This window comes from Equus quagga, chromosome 9 (genome assembly GCF_021613505.1).
Source record: "Equus quagga isolate Etosha38 chromosome 9, UCLA_HA_Equagga_1.0, whole genome shotgun sequence".
In the NCBI taxonomy this organism is placed as follows: domain Eukaryota; kingdom Metazoa; phylum Chordata; class Mammalia; order Perissodactyla; family Equidae; genus Equus; species Equus quagga.
The window spans coordinates 75,728,289-75,747,391 of record NC_060275.1 but is presented as its reverse complement, the minus strand read 5'-3'; the positions used below and the strand labels follow the sequence as shown (position 1 = coordinate 75,747,391).

The following is a 19,103-nucleotide window of genomic DNA, read 5'->3' as shown; positions in this document are numbered from 1 at the left end:
GAACTGGAAAACAAGACATAAAATGGCAGTATTAAGCCCTCATATATCAATAATCACTCTACATGTAAACGGATTGAATTCTCCAATCAAAAGACAGAGAATGTCTGAATGGATGAAAAAAATAAGACCCAACAATTTGCTGCCTCCAGGAAACACACCTCAGCTCTAAAGACAAACACAGGCTCAGAGTGAAGGGATGGAACATGATACTCCAAGCAAATGCCAAACAAAACAAAGCAGGTGTTGCCATACCAGACAAAGCAGACTTCAAGATAAAAAGGCAATGAGAGACAAAGAGGGGCAGTATATAATGACAAAAGGGACATTCCACCAAGAGGACATAACACTTACGAATATATATGCATCTAACACAGGACCACTCAAGTATATAAAGCATTTATTAACACACTTAAAGGTAGAAATTAACAGCAACACAATAATAGCAGAGGACTACAACATCCCACTTACATCAATGGATAAGGAAATAGTGGAATTAAATGAAAAACCAGACCGGATGAACTTAATAGATATAGATATATAGAATATTCAATCCGGGGAAGAGCCAAGATGGCGCTGTGAGCAGTCCTCTTTGTCTCTCGCCCTTCGAGTCTACAATTATTTGGACACTTATCGCTTGACAAAGGATATCCAGACAGCATCTCAGGACGTCTGAGACACCCACGCGACTATACATCGGAAGGCGGATGGTCTTTCCTCCGGGAGGATGTGGAAATAGGTGAAAACTCTCCGACCCCGACAGGCAGCCTAGTACCCGCAAGCGGCTTTCTTCCAACGGACGCCCCCAGAGGATCCACACACATCTAGGGCAGAAGCGAGAACACAACAGAGGAGCGACGGTGGAAACAGGTGACCAGAACCCTACCTAAACCCCCTGCAATTACTCCTAAACGCAGAGGGAAACTTTGGAGTTGCACACCTGAGCCCGCGGGGAGAGTCTCTCCCCGCCATTGGCGGGGAGACCCAGCCTGGTGCTCGGGGCGCCTGGAGGGTCCCAGAGAGAGACACGGAGGGCATGGAGGTCTCCCAGCTGCCGTTGCCCGCCCCGTGGGACTAGGGATTGCCGGAGATCTCGGAGAGGACCGGGGCCAGGGGAATTTTCAAAGGCTGGTTCTGCGACCCGGAGGGGAAGCGCCGGAGCTCCGCCCGGGCAGCAGACAAAACTCTCTGTCTGCCGTTAGCAGAGGGGCCACGCTGAGCATTCACGGCTCCGGGAGAGGCCCGGAGAGAATCCCAGAGGGCGGGGCGACCCCCAGCTGCCGTTGCCCGCCCCGTGGGGCTAGGGATTGCCAGAGATCTCGGAGAGGACCGGGGCGGGGGGAACTTTCAAAGGCCGGTTCTGCGACCCGGAGGGGAAGCGCCGGAGCTCCGCCCGGGCAGCAGACAAAACTCTCTGTCTGCCATTAGCAGAGGGGCCACGCCCAGCATTCAGGGCGCCCGGCAGAGGCCCGGAGAGAATCCCTGAGGGCGGGGCGACCCCCAGCTGCCGTTGCCCGCCCCGTGGGTCTAGGGATTGCCGGAGATCTCGGAGAGGACCGGGGCGGGGGAATTTTCAAAGGCCGGTTCTGCGACCCAGAGGGGAAGCGCCGGAGCTCCGCCCGGGCAGCAGACAAAACTCTCTGCCTGCCGTTAGCAGAGGGGCCACGCTGAACATTCACGGCTCCGGGAGAGGCCCGGAGAGAATCCCAGAGGGCGGGGCGACCCCCAGCTGCCGTTGCCCGCCCCATGGGGCTAGGGATTGCCAGAGATCTCGGAGAGGACCGGGGCGGGGGGAACTTTCAAAGGCCGGTTCTGCGACCCGGAGGGGAAGCGCCGGAGCTCCGCCCGGGCAGCAGACAAAACTCTCTGTCTGCCATTAGCAGATGGGCCACGCCCAGCATTCACGGCTCCGGCAGAGGCCCGGAGAGAAGCCCTGAGGGCAGGGCGACCCCCAGCTGCCGTTGCCCACCCCATGAGGCTAGGGATTGCCGGAGATCTCAGAGAGGACTGGGGCTGGAGAGAGTTCCAGAGACCCAGCTTAGTAGCCTAGGGGGAAACCCTACAGGCTCACAGCAGCCTTAGGGAAAGCCTCTGCACAGCACCAGTAGAAGGCACCCAGCCGCCAGCCACAAGGCTGGAAGACCCCAGGGCAAAAGCAGCATAGCTAGGTGTACTAACCACAGACTGTAGAAGATGCCAATAGCTCTCCTGCGACCCATAGAGGACAAGTGAGATTTGGTGGGTGCCGACAGCAACGGAGCGACAAATATAAGTGATCCCACCCCTGGCCGCTGGAAAAGCCCATAACACCGTTGCAGACCCCAAGGAGAGAGCACATCTAGGTGGGCTGCAACAGTAGGCACCTGCAGCCTGAAGCCCCCCTGTGACGGCCCCCACGGCAGAGGAGGGAATCCAAAGGGCCACTGTGGCTACGAAGAGGGGCCCAGGCCCAGTTAGCAACTACGGACAGGGTTCCTGGTTGGTGAAATATAAACAGCTGCTCCTCCCACCGCAGCAGCTGAAACAAGTGAAAGGAGCAACTAAACTCTATCTCCATGCGGAGGCACAAATCAACAACATCAAGCAATATGAAAAAATACATTAAATCTCCAGAACAGAAAGAAAGCAACAAATACACAGAAAACAATCCCAAAGAAAATGAGATATATAACCTAAATGACGATGACTTCAAAACAGCCATCATTAAGATTCTCAATGAGTTAAGAGAGAATTCTGACCGACAACTCAACGAGTTCAGGAGCTATGTTACAAAAGAGTTTGATACGATAAAGAAGAACCAAACAGAAATATTGGAAATGAAGAACACAATAGAGGAGATTAAGAAAAATCTAGATGCTCTGAACAGTAGGGCCGATAATATGGAGGAAAGAATTAGCAATTTGGAAGATGGCAATATAGAATTGTTGCAGGCAGAGGAGGAGAGAGAAGCAAGACTTAAAAGAAATGAAGAAACTCTCCGAGAATTATCAGACACAATTAGGAGATGCAACGTAAGGATTATAGCTCTACCAGAGGGAGAAGAGAAGGAGAAAGGGGCAGAAAACCTATTCAAAGAAATAATGGCTGAGAACTTCCCAAATCTGGTGAGGGAGATGGATCTTCAGGAGACAGAAGCCAATAGATCTCCAAACTTTATCAATGCAAGAAGACCAACTCCACGGCATATAGTAGTGAAGCTAGCAAAATTCAACGACAAGGAGAAAATATTAAGGACAGCCAGGCAAAAGAAACTAACCTACAAAGGAACCCCCATCAGGCTATCAGCAGATTTCTCAGCAGAAACTTTACAGGCTAGAAGAGAGTGGAATGATATATTCAAAAATCTGAAGGACAAAAATCTACAGCCGAGAATTCTCTACCCAGCGAAAATATCCTTCAAATACGATGGAGAAATAAAAACTTTCCCAGATAAACAAAAATTAAGGGAGTTCATTGCCACAAAACCTCCTCTTCAGGAAATCCTCAGGAAAACCCTCATTCCTGAAAAATCCAAAAAAGGAAAGGGGCTACAAAACCAAGAGCAGAGGAGATAAGTAGAAGGACAACAGCAGAGAGTAGCAGCTCTACATCAGAACAGATTAAACCATGGGACGAGAAACAAAGGAAACTGAAGAAAACCGGAAAACAAGACACAAAATGGGAGTGGTAGGCCCCCACGTCTCAATAATCACTCTAAATGTAAATGGATTGAACTCCCCAATCAAAAGACACAGAGTGGCAGGATGGATCAAAGAACAAGATCCAACAATATGCTGCCTCCAGGAAACACACCTCAGCCCCAAAGACAAACACAGACTCAGAGTGAAGGGATGGAGAACAATACTCCAAGCTAATAATGAACAAAAGAAAGCAGGTGTCGCTATACTAATATCAGACAAGGTAGATTTCAAAGCAAAACAGATAAAGAAAGATAAAGAGGGACAGTATATAATGATAAAAGGGACTCTCCACCAAGAAGACATAACACTTATAAATATATACGCACCCAACACAGGAGCACCAAAATTTGTAAAGCAACTCTTAATAGAACTAAAAGAAGACATCAACAACAATACAATAATAGTAGGGGACCTCAACACACCATTAACACCAATGGACAGAACATCCAGAGAGAAAATCAACAAGGAAATGATAGAATTAAATGAAAAATTAGACCAGATGGACTTAATAGATATATATAGAACACTTCATCCAAAAACAGCAGGTTACACATTCTTCTCAAGTGCACATGGAACATTCTCAAGGATTGACCATATTTTGGGAACCAAAGCAAACATCAATAAATACAAGAGAGTTGAAATAATATCAAGCATCTTTTCTGATCATAACGCTATTAAACTAGAAATCAATTACAAGAAAAAAGCAGAGAAAGGTGCAAAAATGTGGAGACTAAACAACACGCTTCTCAACAAACAATGGATCATTGAAGAAATTAAAGAAGAAATCAAATATTATCTGGAGACAAATGAAAATGAGAACACGACATACCAAATCATTTGGGATGCAGCAAAAGCAGTCCTAAGAGGGAAATTCATCGCAATACAGGCTCACCTCACTAAACAAGAAAAAGCTCACATAAGCAACCTCAAACGACACCTAACGGAACTAGAAAAAGAAGAACAAACAAAGCCCAGACTCAGTAGAAGGAGGGAAATAATAAAAATAAGAGCAGAAATAAACGATATTGAAACAAAAAAGACAATAGAAAGGATCAATGAAACAAAGAGTTGGTTCTTCGAAAGAATTAACAAAATTGACAAACCCCTAGCCAGACTCACCAAGAAAAGAAGAGAGAAAGCGCAAATTAATAAAATCAGGAATGACAGAGGAGAAATCACAACAGATACCAATGAAATACAAGAGATCATAAGAGAATACTATGAAAAAGTATACGCCAACAAATTGAACAACTTGGAAGAAATGGACAAATTCCTAGACTCCTACAATCTCCCCAAACTGAATCAGGAAGAAATGGAGAATCTGAATAGACCAATCACAAGTAAGGAAATAGAAACGGTAATCAAAAACCTCCCCAAAAACAAGAGTCCAGGACCAGACGGCTTCTCTGGAGAATTCTACCAAACATTCAAAGTGGACTTAATACCTATTCTCCTCAAACTGTTCCAGAAAATTGAGAAAGATGGAGAACTCCCTAACACATTCTATGAAGCCAACATCACTCTGATCCCCAAACCTGACAAGGACAACACAAAGAAGGAGAACTACAGGCCGATATCACTGATGAACATAGATGCAAAAATCCTCAACAAAATTTTGGCAAACCGATTACAGCAATACATCAAAAAGATTATACACCATGATCAAGTGGGATTTATACCAGGGACACAGGGATGGTTCAACATCCGCAAGTCAATCAACGTGATACACTACATCAACAAAATGAAAAACAAAAACCACATGATCATCTCAATAGACGCAGAGAAAGCATTCGACAAGATCCAACACCCATTTATGATAAAAACCCTCAGTAAAATGGGTATAGAAGGAAAGTACCTCAACATAATAAAGGCCATATATGATAGACCCACAGCCAACATCATACTCAATGGACAAAAGCTGAAAGCCATCCCTCTGAGGACAGGAACAAGACAAGGGTGCCCACTTTCACCACTCCTATTCAACATAGTACTGGAGGTGCTGGCCAGAGCAATTCAGCAGGAAAAAAAAATAAAAGGAATCCAAATAGGTAACGAAGAAGTAAAACTCGCGTTGTTTGCAGACGACATGATCTTATACATAGAAAACCCCAAAGAATCCACAGAAAAACTATTAGAAATAATCAACATCTACAGCAAAGTAGCAGGGTATAAAATTAACGTGCACAAATCAGTAGCATTTCTATACACTAACAATAAACTAACAGAAAAAGAACTCAAGAACTCTATCCCATTCACAATCGCAACGAAAAGAATAAAATACCTTGGGATAAACTTAACCAAGGAAGTGAAGGATCTATACAATGAAAACTACAAGACTTTCTTGAAAGAAATAGGCGATGACATAAAGAGATGGAAAAACATTCCTTGCACATGGATTGGAAGAATAAACATAGTTAAAATGTCCATACTACCTAAAGCAATATACAGATTCAATGCTATCCCAATCAGAATCCCAAGAACATTCTTCACAGAAATTGAACAAACAATCCTAAAATTCATATGGGGGAACAAAAGACCACGAATTGCTAAAGCAATCTTGAGCAAGAAAAACAAAGCCGGCGGAATCACAATCCCCGATTTCAAAACATACTACAAAGCTACAGTGATCAAAACAGCATGGTACTGGTACAAAAACAGGTCCACAGATCAATGGAACAGAATTGAAAGCCCAGAGATAAAACCACACATCTATGGACAGCTAATCTTCGACAAAGGAGCAGAGGGCCTACAATGGAGAAAAGAAAGTCTCTTCAACAAATGGTGCTGGGAAAACTGGACAGCCACATGCAAAAGATTGAAAATCGACCATTCTTTTTCACCACACACCAAAATAAACTCAAAATGGATCAAAGACCTAAAGATTAGGCCTGAGACAATAAGTCTTTTGGAAGAGAATATAGGCAGTACACTCTTTGACATCAGTTTCAAAAGAATCTTTTCGGACACTGTAACTCCTCAGTTGAGGGAAACAATAGAAAGAATAAACAAATGGGACTTCATCAGACTAAAGAGCTTCTTCAAGGCAAGGGAAAACAGAATTGAAACAAAAAAACAGCTCACTAATTGGGAAAAAATATTTACAAGCCACTTATCCGACAAAGGGTTAATCTCCATAATATACAAAGAACTCACACTGCTTAACAACAAAAAAACAAACAACCCGATCAAAAAATGGGCAGAGGACATGAACAGACATTTCTCAAAAGAAGATATGAATATGGCCAATAGACACATGAAAAGATGTTCATCATCGCTAATCATCAGGGAAATGCAAATCAAAACTACACTAAGATATCACCTTACACCCGTTAGATCAGCAAAAACATCCAAAACCAAGAACGACAAATGTTGGAGAGGTTGTGGAGAAAGAGGAACCCTCATACACTGTTGGTGGGAATGCAAACTGGTACAGCCACTATGGAAAACAGTATGGAGATTTCTCAAAAAGTTAAAAATAGAAATACCCTATGACCCAGCCATCCCATTACTGGGTATCTATCCTAAGAACCTGATATCAGATATCTCAAGAGTCCGTTGCACCCCTATGTTCATTGCAGCATTATTTACAATAGCCAAGACGTGGAACCAGCCTACATGCGCAGAAACTGATGATTGGATAAAGAAGATGTGGTATATATACACAATGGAATACTACTCAGCCATAAAAAAAGACGAAATTGGCCCATTCACAACAATGTGGATGGACCTCGAGGGCATTATGTTAAGCGAAATAAGTCAGTCAGAGAAAGACGAACTCTATATGACTCCACTCATAGGTGGAAATTAGTATATTGAGAAGGAGATCTGATCGGTGGTTACCAGGGAAAAGGGGGGGTGGGGGGAGGGTACGGAGGGGGAAGTGGTGTACCCACAACATGACTAACAAAAATGTACAACTGAAATTTCACAAGCTTGTAATCCATCATAACATTAATAAAAAAAAAAAAAAAAAAAAAAAGAACATTCAATCCAAAAACAGAATACACATTCTTCTCAAGTGCACATGGAACAGATAGAGCACATGCTGGGAAACAAGGCAAGTCTCAATAAATTTAAGAAGATTGAAATCATATCAAGCATCTTTCCCAACCACAATGCCATGAAACTAGAAATGAACTACAAGAAAAAAGTTGGGAAGGTCACAAATATGTGGTGACTAAACAACATGCTACTGAACAACCACTGGATCAATGAAGAAATCAAAGGAGAAATCAAAAAATACTTGAAGATAAACAAAAATGAAAATACATCAAACCAACACTTATGGGAGGCAGCAAAAGTGATTCTAAGAGGGAAATTCTTAGCAATACAGGTGCACCTCAACAAGCAAGAAAAATCTCAAATAAGTAATCTTAAGCTACACCTAACAGAATTAGAAAAAGGACAAAGCCCAAAGTCAACAGAAGGAAGGAAATAATGAAAATTAGAGCAGAAATAAATGAAATAGAGACCAACAAAAGAGTAGAAAGGATCAATGAAACTAAGAGCTGGTTCTTTGAGAAGATAAACAAAACTGACAAACCCTTAGCTAGACTCACTAAGAAAAAAAGAGAGAAGGCTCAAATAAATAAAATTAGAAATGGAAGAGAAGAAATTACAATGGGTACAATGGACACTACAGCAATACAAAGGATTATAAGAGAATAATATGAAAAACTATATGCCTACAATTTGGATAACCTGGAAGAAATGGATAAATTCTTAGACTCATACAACCTCCCAAAAATGAATCAAGAAATAGAGAACCTGAATATGCCACTCAGAAATAAAGAGTTTTAAATAGTAATCAACAACCTCCCCAAAAACAGAAGTCCAGGACCAGATGGCTTCTCTGGAGAATTCTACCAAACATTCAAAGATTTAATATCTATCATTCTCAAACTTTTCCAAAAAACTGAAGAAGATGGAACACTTCCTAATTCATTCTATGAAGCCAACATCAGCCTGATTCTAAAACCACACAAGGACAACACAAAGAAGGAAAATTACAAGCCAATATCACTGATGAACATAGATGCAAAAATCTTCAACAAAATATTGGCAAACTGAATACAGCAATAGACTAAAAGGATCATACACCATGATCAAGTGGGATTTATAACAGGAACACGGATGGTTCAACATCTGCAAATCAATCAATGTAATATACCACATTAACAAAATGAGGAATAAAAACCACATGATCATCTCAACAGATGCAAAGAAAGCATTTGAGAAGATCCAACATCCATTTATGATAAAAACTCTCAATAAAATGGGTATACAATGAAATAACCTCAACATAATAAAGGCCATACATGACAAACCCACAGCCAACATCAAACTCAGTGGGGAAAAACTGAAAGCCATGCCTCTGAGAACAGGAACAAGACAAGGGTGCCCACTCTCAGCACTCCTATTCAACATAGTACTGGAGCTTTTGGCCAGAATAATTGGGCAAGAAAAAGAAGTAAAAGTTATCCAAAATGGAAAGGAAGAAGTGAAACTCTCACTGTTTGCGGATGACATGATCCCATACGTAGAAAACCCTAAAGAATCCACCAGAAAAATATTAGAAATAATCAACAACTACAGCTAAATTATAGGGTACAAAATCAATTTTCAAAAATCAGTTGCATTTCTATACACTAATAATGAACTGGCAGAAAGAGAACTCAAGAATACAATCTCATTTATAGTCTCATCGAAAAGAATAAAATATCTAGGAGTAAATTTAACCAAGGAGGTGAAGGAACTATACACTCAAAACTGTAAGACATTATTGAAAGAAACCGAAGATGACAAAGAGATGGAAAGATATTCCATGCAGATGGACTGGAAGAATAAACATAGTTAAAATATCCATACTACCTAAAGCAATCTACAGATTCAGTGTAATCTCAATCAGAATCCAAATGACATTCTTCACAGAAATAGAACAAAGAATCCTAAAATTTATATGGAACAACAAAAGACCTCAAATAGCTAAAGCAATCCTGAGAAAAAAGAACAAAGCTGGAGGCATCACAATCTCTGACTTCAAAATATACTACAAAGCTGTAACAATCAAAACAGCATGGTACTGGCACAAAAACAGACACACAGATCAAGAGAACAGAATTGAAAGCCCAGAAATAAAACCACACATCTATGGACAGCTGATCTTTGACAAAGAAGCCAAGAACATATAATGGAGAAAGAAAAGTCAATAAATAGTGTTGGGAATAGTCAATGCAAAAGAATGAAAGTAGACCATTATCTTAGACCATACACAAAAATTAACTCAAAATGGATTAAAGACTTGAATGTAAGACCTGAAACCATAAAACTTCTGGAAGAAAACAGAGGCAATACACTCCTTGACACAGGTCTTAGCAACATCTTTTCGAATACCATGTCTACTCAGGCATGGGAAACAAAAGAAAAAATAAACAAAGGGGACTACATCAGACTAAAGAGCCTCTGCAAGGCAAAGGAAATCATGAACAAAACGAAAAGACAACCCACCATCTGGGAGAAAACATTTGCAAATCATATATCCGACAAACAGTTAATTTCCAAAATATATAAAGAACTCATACAACTCAACAACAAAACAAACAACCTGATCAAAAAATGGGCAAAGGATATGAACAGACATTTTTTCCAAAGAAGATATACAGATAGCCAATAGGCACATGAAAAGATGTTCAACATCACTAATCGTTAGGGAAATGCAAACCAAAACTACAGTGAGATATCACCTTACTCCATCAGAATGGCTCTAATCACCAAGACAAAAAATAACAAATGTTGGAGAGGATGTGGAGAAAAGGGAACCCTCATACACTGCTGATGGGAGTGCAAACTGGTGCAGCCACTATGGAAAACAGTATGCAGATTTCTCAAAAAATTAAAAACAAAAATACTACAGAATCCAGCTATCCTACTACTGGGTATTTATGCAAAGAACTTAAAATCAACAATTCAAAGAGATTTATGTACCCTTATGTTCATTGGAACATTATTCACAATACCCAAGATGTGGAAGCAACTCATATCAACTGAGCGCCTATCAAGGAATGGATAAAGAAGATGTGGTATATACATATATATACAATGGAATACTACTCAGCCATAAAAAAAGACAAAATCATCCCATTTTCAACAACATGGATGGACTTTGAGGGTGTTATGTTAAGTGAAATAAGCCAGACAAAGATAAACACTGCATAATTTCACTCATAAGTGGAAGATAAACACATGGACAAAGAGAACAGATTAGTGGCTACCAGAGCAGAAACAGTTTGGGAAGTGGGTAAAAGGAGTAAAGGGGCACATATACGTGGTGATGGATAAAAATTAGACTATTGTTGGTGAGCATGATGCAGTGCATACAGAAAGTGATAAATAATAATGTACACCTTAAATTACACAATGTTATAAGCCATTATGACTTCAATAAAATAACTGAAAAAAAAATCTTGGCTGTGTCTTTAAGTGACTCCAGACAAGAAAAGAGTATTCTAAGAATCTCTTCCAATGGATAATTATGCTCTGTCAATAACTACTTGTAGGTTTGAGGTAAGTCATGTCACGTCTCAGGTGCTTTAGCTTTTCTCCTAGAAGTAACATGAAAAATATTTTACAAGTGGTACATCAAGACATTGACCAATCAAGAGATACTGGCTATACATATATGACAAACCCACAGCCAACATTATACTCAGTGGGCAAAACCTGAACACCATTCCCCTGAGAACAGGAAGAAGACAAGGATGCCCACTATCACCACTCTTACTCAACACAGTACTGGAGGTTTTGGCCAGAAAAATTAGGTAAGAGAAAGGAATAAAGGGAATCCAAATAGGGAGTGAACAAGTGAAACTTGCACTGTTTGCAGATGACATGATCTTATATATAGAAAACTCCAAAAAATCCCTCAGAAAACTAACAGAAATAATTACCAACTACAGTAAAGTTGCAGGGTACAGAATCAACTTACAAAAATCAGTTGCTTTTCTATACTCCAATAATGAACCTACAAAAGGGAACTCAAGGATACAATTCCATTTGCAATCACAACTAAAAGAATAAAGTACCTAGGAATAAATTTAACCAAGGAGGTGAAGGACTTATACAATGAAAACTATAAGACATTACTGAAAGAAACTGATAATGACATAAAGAGATGGAAAGAGATTCCTTGCTCATGGACTGGAAGAATAAACATAGTTAAAATGTCCATACTACCCAAAGCAATCTACAGATTCAATGCAATCCCAATCAGAATCCCAATGACATTCTTCATGGAAATAGAGCAAAGAATCCTAAAATTCATCTGGGGTAACCAAAGACCCCAAATTGCCAAGGCAATCCTGAGAAAAAAGAACAAAGCTGGAGATATCACAATCCCTGACTTCAAAATGTACTACAGAGCCATAGTGATCAAAATGGCATGGTACTGGTACAAAAACAGGCACACAGATCAATGGAACAGAACTGAAAGCCCAGAAATAAAGCCACGCATCTACAGACAGCTAAGAACACACAATGGAGAAAAGATAGTCTCTTCAATAAATGGTGTTGGGAAAACTGGACAGCCACACGCAAAAGAATGAAGGTAGACCACTGTCTCACGCCGTACACAAAAACTTGAAGATACATCCTGAAATTATACAACTCCTGGAGGATAATATCGGCAGTATACTCTATGACGTCGAACTAAAAAGGATCTTTTCAAATACGATGTCTTCACAAGGGAAAGAAAAGAAAAAATAAACAAGTGAGAGTTCACTGGACTAAAGAGCTTCTGCAAGGCAAAAGAAACTAGAATCAAAACAAAGAGACCACCCACCAACTGGGAGAAAATATTTGCAAATCATTTATCTGACAAGGGGTTAATCTCCATAATATATAAAGAACTCACACAATTGAACAATAAAAAACCCAACAATCCGATCAAAAATGGGCAGAGGATATGAACAGACATTTTTCCAAACAAGCTATACAGATGGCCAATAAACACATGAAAAGATGTTCAACATCACTAATCATCAGGGAAATGCAAATCAAAACTACACTAAGATACCATCTTATGTCTGTTAAAATGGCTCTAATCACTAAGACTAAAAATAACAAATGTTGGAGAGGGTGTGGAGAAAAGGGAACCCTCATACACTGCTGGTGGGAATGCAAACTGGTGCAGCCACTATGGAAAACAGTATGGAGATTCCTCAAAAAACTAAAAATAGAGCTACCATATGATGCAGCTATCCCACTACTGGGCATCTACCCAAACAATCTGAAATCAACAATCCAAAGTAGCACATGCACTCCTATGTTTGTTGCAGCACTATTCACAATAGCCAAGACATGGAAACAATCCAAGTGCCCCATCGACTGATGATTGGATAAAGAAGATGTGGTATATGTAGACAATGGAATACTACTCAGCCATAAAAAAAGACACATTCATCCCATTTGCTATAACATGGAAGGACCTGGAAGGAATTATGCTAAGTGAAATAAGCCAGTTTGAGAAAGACAAACACCAGATGATTTCACTCATATGTGGCATATAAACAAATAGATGGACAAAGAAAACAGTTCAGTGGTTACCAGAGGAAGAGGGGTGGGGGGTGGGCAAAGGGGGTGAAGGGGAGCACTTATGTGGTGACAGTCAAGTAATATTGTACAACTGAAAGCTCACATTGATGTAAACTATTATGAACTCAGAAAAAAAAAAAAAAGAGATACTCGCTGTAGAGTGGGGAGCAGGGACCTGAAGACCCCCGTTAGTTGCTAGGTTGAGGTGAAGCTGGAGGTCACTCAGGGGGCTTGGTGCAACAATTACGTAACCAACGGTAGGATGTGTATTGGAATGTTTCAGTAATGGATATTGCCATACTGATGTGTGCTGGCTGAAAAATCAGCTCTGTATATCTTACCGCTTGGTGTCAGACAAATTAACTAATCAGTATTAATGAATGAATAAGTAAGAGCTTCACCAGGTGACAGTTCAAGTCCCTCCTAGCTCTAATAATCCCTAATATTCATTCTATCAGTTTTTAACTTTCATGAGCCTCATTTTCCTTACCTAGAAACCAGGGAAAATATCAACAGTCTTGCTATATTAGAGACTTATTTAAAAGAGCACATGAAGTAGTCTGTCCAAATGCTTTCTGAAAAAACTGTCTGCTCCATTGGTGAGATTAAAGAGAAAGGTCAGGATGTTAAACAAACAAAAGCCAGAGGTATTTAAGAAATTATGTAAGTTGTATCAACTCAAAAGCAAACTTATTAGCCATTGCAAGAAAATAAGGAAACAAAAAAATTTTAGACAGACTTATACAAACATAAATCGAGATACACAAACTACGTTTTGAGATTAGACACATATATTCCATTTTTTCCCCAAAATATTGTTTTCAAGAAATTAATTTGCCACAGATTTTCAACTGCTAAATAAATGGAGCCCATATGCAAAAAAAGAATTTATCCCAGGAAAGTTGCACAGTAGTATATTGATTCATGCATACATCCTATATCATCTAAACATCTATTCAGTATTATCCTCTATTAAATAAACGCTAGCTCAAATGTGGATTCAAAGTATAATTCCTCAGAATGAAATTGCAATTTGCTGTTTTATATATGACTAGTCTGGCAAGCTAGCTACCTGAGCATTTTAAATTCCCTTAAGTATCCTTCTTACCTGGAAATTAGACTGAAATACACAGCAGTCAACACTTTTATAATGTCCCTTAAGCATAGTTATCTGTTCTCCTGAGTAAATTGTATAAACAGCAATGGTGCTACCATATGGTACAAAAACAAATTCTGAACTGCAGCCACAGGAGACAGTGAATTTCAATCCTTTTCTACTGTCATTACAAACTTTTCCATAGTTCACCTGTAGGATGTAAAATCATAAAGTTACTCACTGCTTAAATCTGAATTAAAAAGACAATAAAGACTGGAAGAAATATTTACTTAAAATATTATACTATAGACAGGGCTCTATTAAATCTAAAGAAAATGATCAGTGTCTTAATGGAAACAAGGGCCAAGGACATAAATGTACATGTCACGTAAGAGTGAAATACAAATAGTAAAAAAACCCTACAAGAGCAAATGTTCACATTTCAATGTTGATAGAAATAAAATGCAAATTAAGGCTGCCTTAAAGAATCATTATTGATCATTTAGCAAAAATGTGAAAAAACCATAAGATGCTCAATATTGGTACAAGTAGGTAAACATGTTGATGGCACTGAATTTGTTCATTCCTTCTCAAAGGCCAAGTGGCTTATTATGCAACAAAATACAAAGATATTCTTTTTTTTGGGGGGGGGGAGGGATAACTTTCTTTTTATTTTGAAACATTTTTAATTGTGGCAAAATACACATAACATAAAATTTATCATCTTAACCATATTCAAGTACAGTTCAGTGACATTAAGTACATTCACACTGTTGTGCAACCATCACCACCATCCATCTCCAGAATTCTTTTCATCTTGCACAACTGAAACTCTACCCATTAAACAACAAAGGTATTCTTACTCTTTGACCTAGTAACTACTCCTGGGGATTTATCTTAGGGAAATAATTAAACAGTGAAAAGCTATATGCTCAGAGGAATTCAATGCAGCATTATCTAGAATGGCAAAATAATTAAGAATAGATGTAAATTTCTAATAATGTTATATTAACTCTACAGTTTATCAATTAAAAATCGTATTTATGAAAATTATGCAGAAAATAGGGATAAAAGCTAAGTATAAAAAAAGCACAGAACACAAATAGTGGATATACTATAATTGCAGCTTTGTATAAATAATTATGTATTTGGGACAAAAATTAAAATTCAGCACATGTACGCCAAGGCGCAAGCCCAACCACATCAACATCACCTGAGCAGTCAGAAATGCAGAATTCCAGGCCTTATCCCAATCCTAATGAACTAGAATCTTCATTTTAACAAGATCCCTAGGTAATCTGTAGGCTCATCAAAGTCTGAGAAGCCTTGAGCTACAGAAATTGACAGTCAGGTTTACTTCCTGCTGATAATTTACATAAGCAGCTTAGGGTAGGTGTAAAACCAGTAGCTAATCATTTGGGAATTATGAGCATGCAGGTCACCAAAATCTCCCTTCACTATGGCTAATACTAGAGTTCAAATAGACAGTGATTTGCCTTTTTCTCTTTTTCTAAAGGTTGAGTGGGAGTGGGAGAGTGTGAGTGTGTGTGTGTATAAACAAACACTGATGCCCAAATGGATACATGCTGATAATCTGTGGATACTACACTTGGCTTACCCACCCTTTAGGCTAACTGTGACGGAACTAGGCACATGCATTCAGCTATTCCACTGCAGTGGTGGTAGCCTGAAATATTACAACAATAAACTTATAGTCAGTAGACTTGGGCTTTTGAAACCCACTCCACCCCCACTTTTCTTGCCTCTTATGAGTAAGGAACGATTTAACCTCGGAGTTTCATTATTCTGATCTGTTAAAAAGAAATAACATCATTTACCAGAGTTATTGTGTAAAATCAAGTGAAATAATGCATATGAGAGCACCTAGGACATGAAGGTATTGCATAAGTCTCTAAATTTTTAATTCCTATAGATACATATTTAAAAGTGTAACATTTCTGCATTTGTATCTTTTGATCCTACATGTGAAACAAACTGCAGAGTGTGACATTGGGGAGGATGGAGAAAAACACAAATCTTCTCAACTAGAAATTCTCTGTAACTCCCGGAAAAATTATGAACTGCTAGATTGTGATGATCTTATTCACATGTATCACAGCACCTAGCTACAGAAACCTATGTCCTTTTCACTATACCACATTCCTTCCCAAATGTGAACTAGGAAGTTGACTGAGTTATGAATACTGAATCAGCTCACTAACTTTTCTCTTTGTCCTTAAGTATTCCCCCTTCAAGCCATCCTGCAACTTACTGTCCTATTACTTTTTGTAAATCACTGCTGTGATCAAATCACCTGTGGGATCAAAACTATCAACATCTTTTCAATGCCTATGGAATGAAAGTCTAATAACAGATTAAGGAAAGGAGGGATCTACCATTTACTAAGTGCTTACTATGTGTCACACACTGTGCAGGGTGATTAAGACCCCTGTTTTATGACTATAAATGCTTACCATAAAAGGCAATGTGTGGTAAATAGTGTGATATATATCATTATGAAAGTACTGTAGAGGAACAGGCTACTTTTGGCTATAATGTCTTAAAGGATTTGAAAAGATTTTGCTAGAGGAGGAAGATTTCATAGACTTGGGATAGAATGATGGCAAATCCAATTCTCTATCTTATGAATCCTTTGTAATGTCCCAGGAAATATACACACCTAGTCACTAAGTGAATACCTACAGTGATGCAGAGATTCCATCACAAGGCAGCTCATTTTACTGTCAAACAACTATCAGCATAATAACAATAATGACGGATAATATTTACTGACTGTCAACATTTGTTGTAAGTATCAGATGATGTGCTAAATGTTTTACAAGCATTATCTCATGTAATGCTCAAAACAATACTATGAGATAGGCAACATTATTATACAAAAAGAAAACACTTAAAAAAGTTAAGTATTTCGATCAAGGTCTCTTGGCTAATAAGTGACAGAAACAGAAACTGAATCTGGACTATGCTAATCAAAAAGCACTGTGCCACGTTGTTGTAAAATTATTTTTCTTTCATTCCATGAAGTGAAGTGACGATCACAGTACACAGTAATACAAGTGAGCAGTGGGTACTCTGGAAGCATCTAAGCTGGACTAGAAGAGTTAAAAAGAGCTAGGATAGGAAGCAGAAGAAGGGCATTCTAAAGCAAAGGCAGCAGTCCATGCAGCAGAATGGAAGGGCAAGAGGGGATGGTCTATTTAAAGACCTTTAAGTAGTTCAGTATGGCTAAGGACAGGGAAAAATGCGAAGGGAGCAAGACATAAAGCTGGTGAGTTAGAAGGTACAGCTTATGAAGGCCTTGGGCAAAAAAGGAAAGGGCATTCAGTTTTAATAACCTGAAAGTATTGAGGAAACACTAAAAGACTTTCACTGGGAGATGAGTTTGGAAAAAGTTAGAAGGATGTTAGAGAAATTAAATAGAGAGATCATGAGGGCCCAGAGTGAGGCAGGAAGAGAAGACAAATATGAAAAAAATTAAGAAGGAAGAATTAACAGGATGTAATTGACTTAATAGCAGGGATAAGGGACAGGGAAGAATACAGAACAGACTCCCAGTTTCTGGACATTGATGACTGAGTGAATGACAATACCAGTAACTAAACACTTAACACCAGAACAGCTACTTTGAAATCTTTCTTTTCTTTTCTTGTACCAAAAGCTGCCTCTGTGTGAATTTTTCCTGCGGCTATTTGTTCTGTACTCTAAGGCAATGGTCTCCAGAGTGCAGGTCACACACCTCAAGGTGTCTGCAAGATGATCCATTAAAAGCTGTACGAAAAAACATGAGAATTTCTATTTCATTTTTATCTAAAAAAAGAAATTAATCTTTACTAAAATATATAGATTATAAATAATTATACATATACTGCAAGTGTGTACTTATACATCTTTTTAAAACTAATAAAGGTAATACTAAGAAGGCAACACCTGTTCCTTATCCTATTACTCTCCCTCTGGCTTACTCTGTTCCAACACAAGAGCGTCTTAGAGGGTCCCTGGATATCCCAAGCATGCTCCTCCCTCAGGGTCTTTGTACTTTCTTCCTTCCTCTGCCTGGAATGCTCTCCCTCCCAAAAATCTGATGGCTCACTCCTTCACTTCCTTCAGGCCCAATGTCATCTTCCGAGTGAGACCTACCCTGACTGCCCTAAGTAAAACAGCAACTCCAACTTCCCAGTATTTTCTATGCTCCTTTCCTTGCTTTGATTTTCTTCATAGCACTTACTGCATCCAACATATATTTTATCCACCCATCTGTTCATCCATCCATCCATCTATTGATTGATGGTTGTCTTTCTTCCTCTCCCTAGAATGTAAGCTCCATGAGGATAGGACTTTTCTATGTTTTGTCTACTGCTGTATAATACTGCCTGGCAAATAAATTAATAAATTCTTATTAAACAAATGAATAAAACGAGAAAAGGAAGGTGTGACCTGATAAGGGACATGGTACAATATGATGAATGGAAGATTCTAAATTAAAATTTGCAATGCCTGAGTTTCTAGTCTCAGACATGATGGAGAAGCATTTCAAAAAGTATATGAGGGATTAGCAAACTCTAAAGTAATCTAGTATAAACAGTTTTGACCTCATAGCAAAATTAGTATTTAATAGTGAAAGTGATACCTAGAGTATCCAAAAGAGAATCAGCTAGAAAGGATGATTAAAGGGGCTGGCCCTGTGGCCGAGTGGTTAAGTTCTCGCACTCCACTGCAGGCGG

The 19,103-nt window shown here is 39.3% G+C and overlaps 1 protein-coding gene across 3 annotated transcripts in view; it reads right to left on the bottom strand.

Annotated features, from left to right (window-relative positions):
* ERCC8 (ERCC excision repair 8, CSA ubiquitin ligase complex subunit) overlaps nucleotides 1-19,103 on the bottom strand; it is a 74,969-nt gene that overhangs the window by 12,930 nt on the left and 42,936 nt on the right. For 2 of the 3 annotated variants that reach the window (XM_046672080.1, XM_046672081.1), the window contains exon 10: nucleotides 14,374-14,571. The exons of the other annotated variant lie outside the window; for it this stretch is intronic. In XM_046672080.1, the coding sequence (XP_046528036.1) occupies nucleotides 14,374-14,571 (198 nt within the window). The remainder of the gene's footprint in view (nucleotides 1-14,373; nucleotides 14,572-19,103) is intronic. 3 annotated transcript variants of the gene reach the window in all.